Source organism: Acanthochromis polyacanthus, chromosome 24, assembly GCF_021347895.1.
Source record: "Acanthochromis polyacanthus isolate Apoly-LR-REF ecotype Palm Island chromosome 24, KAUST_Apoly_ChrSc, whole genome shotgun sequence".
Classification (NCBI taxonomy): Eukaryota; Metazoa; Chordata; class Actinopteri; family Pomacentridae; genus Acanthochromis; species Acanthochromis polyacanthus.
The window spans coordinates 4,641,838-4,645,411 of NC_067136.1; the positions used below are offsets into that span (position 1 = coordinate 4,641,838).

General features: G+C 41.6%; 1 protein-coding gene across 1 annotated transcript; it reads left to right on the forward strand.

Moving 5' to 3' along the window:
* The first annotated feature begins 258 nt into the window (after positions 1 to 258).
* Positions 259 to 3,233, forward strand: LOC127532728 (ADP-ribose glycohydrolase OARD1-like). The gene is made up of 3 exons (XM_051944757.1): positions 259 to 2,541; positions 2,628 to 2,686; positions 2,785 to 3,233. Exons 1-3 carry the CDS (start codon positions 2,358 to 2,360, stop codon positions 2,926 to 2,928), a joined length of 387 nt encoding a protein of 128 aa, XP_051800717.1. The 5' UTR covers positions 259 to 2,357; the 3' UTR covers positions 2,929 to 3,233.
* Positions 3,234 to 3,574: the final 341 nt, after the last annotated feature.

A 3,574-nucleotide genomic window follows, 5' to 3' on the forward strand; every position in this document is an offset into this window, starting at 1 on the left:
TAACTGTCTTCCACTTTACAATAGCATACAGCCTGACAGATAACAAAGATGTCTTAAAACATTCTAAATACATCTTTGGCACAAATAGCAATTCTTCCAAGTAAAATGGCTTAACTTTTAGCAAAAAAAATGTCTTGATTAAAATTAAATTCAGGACTTTTCCTGCAAAGCAAGCCGTATTCTCTCCATGCTAAGTTTAACGGTTCAGTGACACAGAGGTAAACTAACCACACGGATATTTGTAAGAAAAAAAATAACAAAACACTCCATCTGATTAAAGTTCAATCTTTACTTTCTCTACATTTAAAAATTGACATGTTTTGAAATCAAAAATGCAAAAGATTTTCCTTTAAGGATTGCTTTAAACATGAAGCTGCGTGTATTGTACAACATTCAGTGTCCGACAAACTGGTAATGGACATAAACATGAGCAGGACGAAAAGTATCAAATATCTCCCAGTGTGCTTTCAGAAAATGCCACGACTGATCATTTTACATCATCACACAGCCCACTGAGGAGTCGAGTGCACCCGGTGCTACACTGCACACTCAGCGAGGTTTGCATACTAAAAGACAGAAGTCAGGATGGTGAGAGCTCACAGAGGACAGGCGGGGGGGCTACCCTGACCGAACCTCGAGACATGTTCCCAAACCTACATGGATTGTTTTATTAAACATCTGAACAGCAGGTTTGAACCTCCATCCCTCATCTTTTTTGTTCTGGATGAAGACAGAACATGGAATTTGGAAAGACGCTTGAGCATTCATCCCATGTACAACTTGCCTTCATAATCTGGACTTGTGCACTCGTGACATTATGTCTGAGTAAACACCATCGTCCCCTTTAACAATTTCACTTGAATAAAAAGAAATTCTAATTTCTGGAGAGCTACTAACTTCTGGTGAGAAAAGGCAATAAGATGGACTCTCCACCACTGATCAGAACTTGTGCTGAGTGCGAAGCAGGGACTTTGGGAGTACTGGGCAGAGCAGGATTCAGCAGGTCAGTTTAGACATGGGGAGGGCTACAACTCATCAGAGTCACACTACACAACACACACCGAACACTGAAGGTGACAGGAGATGGCATAGGGAGGAACTTGTGAGGAGAGGACTCATAAGATAATCAATCGTAACATAAGATGTACTTTCAAACAAGAACTGAAAAGAAAAGCTCAACAATGCATGCCAAATTGTCACAGAGACACAAATTAACTCTCGAAGGATTAGGTGCTGACCAAAAACAGGCAGTAGAGGTTTTTTTTTGCTTTACCTCCTGTGTTTAGGCCTGTGTAGATGGCATGTTTACCAACATAACATCTACACGTTTGCCTGCTGCGTCTCATCATCAAATACATTAAGTTGAAACAACAGAGGAGGAAAATGTCAAGTTTGACTTGAGAGTCCAACCTGCAATCGGGCAACAACACATTCATGTATTCTTGAAACACACCTTAAACTGTGCTAAGCAAAAAGAAAGAACAAATGTTTAAAAGCACTCAGTAAAAATGTATGAAACAGACAGGTAGAGGGGCATTCGGTGAAACTGAGAGAAACAGCATGTTGCTGGTTCCAGATAGGGGATGGTTTGGAGTCTGTTGTTTTTTTAATAAGTTTTTCAACACCTTCTACCTAGCTGTTAAATGTCTCGGGCCAATTTTTCCAGCGTACCAAAACCTCACGGCACATGTCCTGCCACCATACAGAGCCTCTTGGGGTATTGTAGTGTATTGTTTTTGGACACGATGTGCTATAAGTAAAAGATGATATTATTATTATGGTAAATGCTATTAGACTCTTCAGTCTAATAACAGTAAAACCAGATGTGAAACATACGTATAAAATACATAATGGTATAATATGTATGAAATCTATCACAAAATAAAGAGGGTAAGATGTGGAGCAAAAAGTTTGAACATGTGTGGACGTGTTCTCTGTAAAAGATGGCCTGATGATCACTTAATGCGCACGTCTTCTGTAAAGTGTTCCAGGGGTGAAATATGATAACCTGATGTTATGCTCTGACCAACAGATTGAGAAAAGTTTAACCGCGTCAAAACTGCCACTCCTATCATACGCCCTATAGGCGTGGAAAAATGACCGACGCTCACAGCATAAAAAATGGTGCACAGCTCAGTATCTTCAGTTCTTCTTCTGGTGTTATCACTGCTAAGAATTACTCCTGGATTTATTGTTTTTTGGTTGACAAATAAATCCTGCTGCCCTTCGAATGCTGACTTCTCTTGGTGATTTTTTGAAGACTTCATTTACACTTCAGTATCCGGGGTTGAGGAGCTTGGTACTCTCGGAGGAAAGCCTGTGAACCACTTGTAAGCTGGAATAATTTAGTTGCATTTATGGCTGACAGACGTAGTCCTCAAGTGAAGCCGGAGCTGCTAAAACAAGTCACCGGCAATCTCTTAGACTGTCCCAACGATGAGGCGCTGGCGCACTGCATTAGTGCGGACTGTCGCATGGGAGCGGGCATAGCGGTGCTGTTTAAACAGAAGTTTAAAGGTGTTTCTGAGCTACTGAAACAGAGTGAGTAAGAAGGGTAAGCAGAATTCACCTCCCCTTCCCCTCCAAGAGTTTGGGTTGTTGAAGCTCTCCATGTGTGTCTCGTACAGGGAAGGCGCCCGGTCAATGTGCTGTGCTGCTGAGAGAAGGCCGTTTCATCTACTATCTAGTATGCGCCAACTGCACCCACCTTAATCCATCATGCTTGTTATGTGGCTATGTTGAATTGTGCGAGCAAAACCTCTATATACACGTCTCTTGTTCCAGGTTACAAAACAAAGAGCCTTTCATAAACCCACATACAGCAGTCTACTACACAGCCTTGAGGATATGAGGTCACATTGTATACGGAACGGAGTACACAAGCTGTCGATGCCTCGGTATGTGAACGATGTGGTATCCCCGGTATGATAGTATCAACAGTGATAACGGCTGATTGTCTGTCCTCTCTTGCTGTGTGTTCTCACAGTATTGGCTGCGGCTTGGATCAACTGGAGTGGACCGAGGGAGCCAAGATATTGGAACAGTCTTTATGGGCACTGGCATTACCATCACAATATACAGCCTTCCTTGGACAGCAGCATCCATGAACTAGCTACCAATGGATTGTCCAAATGTTGCTTGCCAATGCTAGGAAACAAATATTGGCTACGTATCTACAATAAAGAGATGTACTGTATGAACTGTCTTTATTGTGTTCTGGGTCAACCCCTGTTAGCCATTCCCCCCGGAACCCGCTCAGTGAGTCTGCTTGTTTTGACAGCGATATTCTTTATTTGCCCCACATTAGTGATATGTGTATGACACATATAATATATTATTGGAGGCAGAGCCGGCATATGTTCTCACACCTTTCATTTGTTCATGTGTGAGGGTGGATTGTAAAGCTTTTTCATGATGCGTCTGCCAGACACATTGCTCACGGGTTTCTCTCAAGTTTTTGGAAAAGAACCAGGAAATGCACACATTTAAAATAAAGATTCATTATTTCTCATTCTTGTTATTGACAAACAATAAAAAACAAATTATCAGGATACTTCAACACAGCAGAAACTAT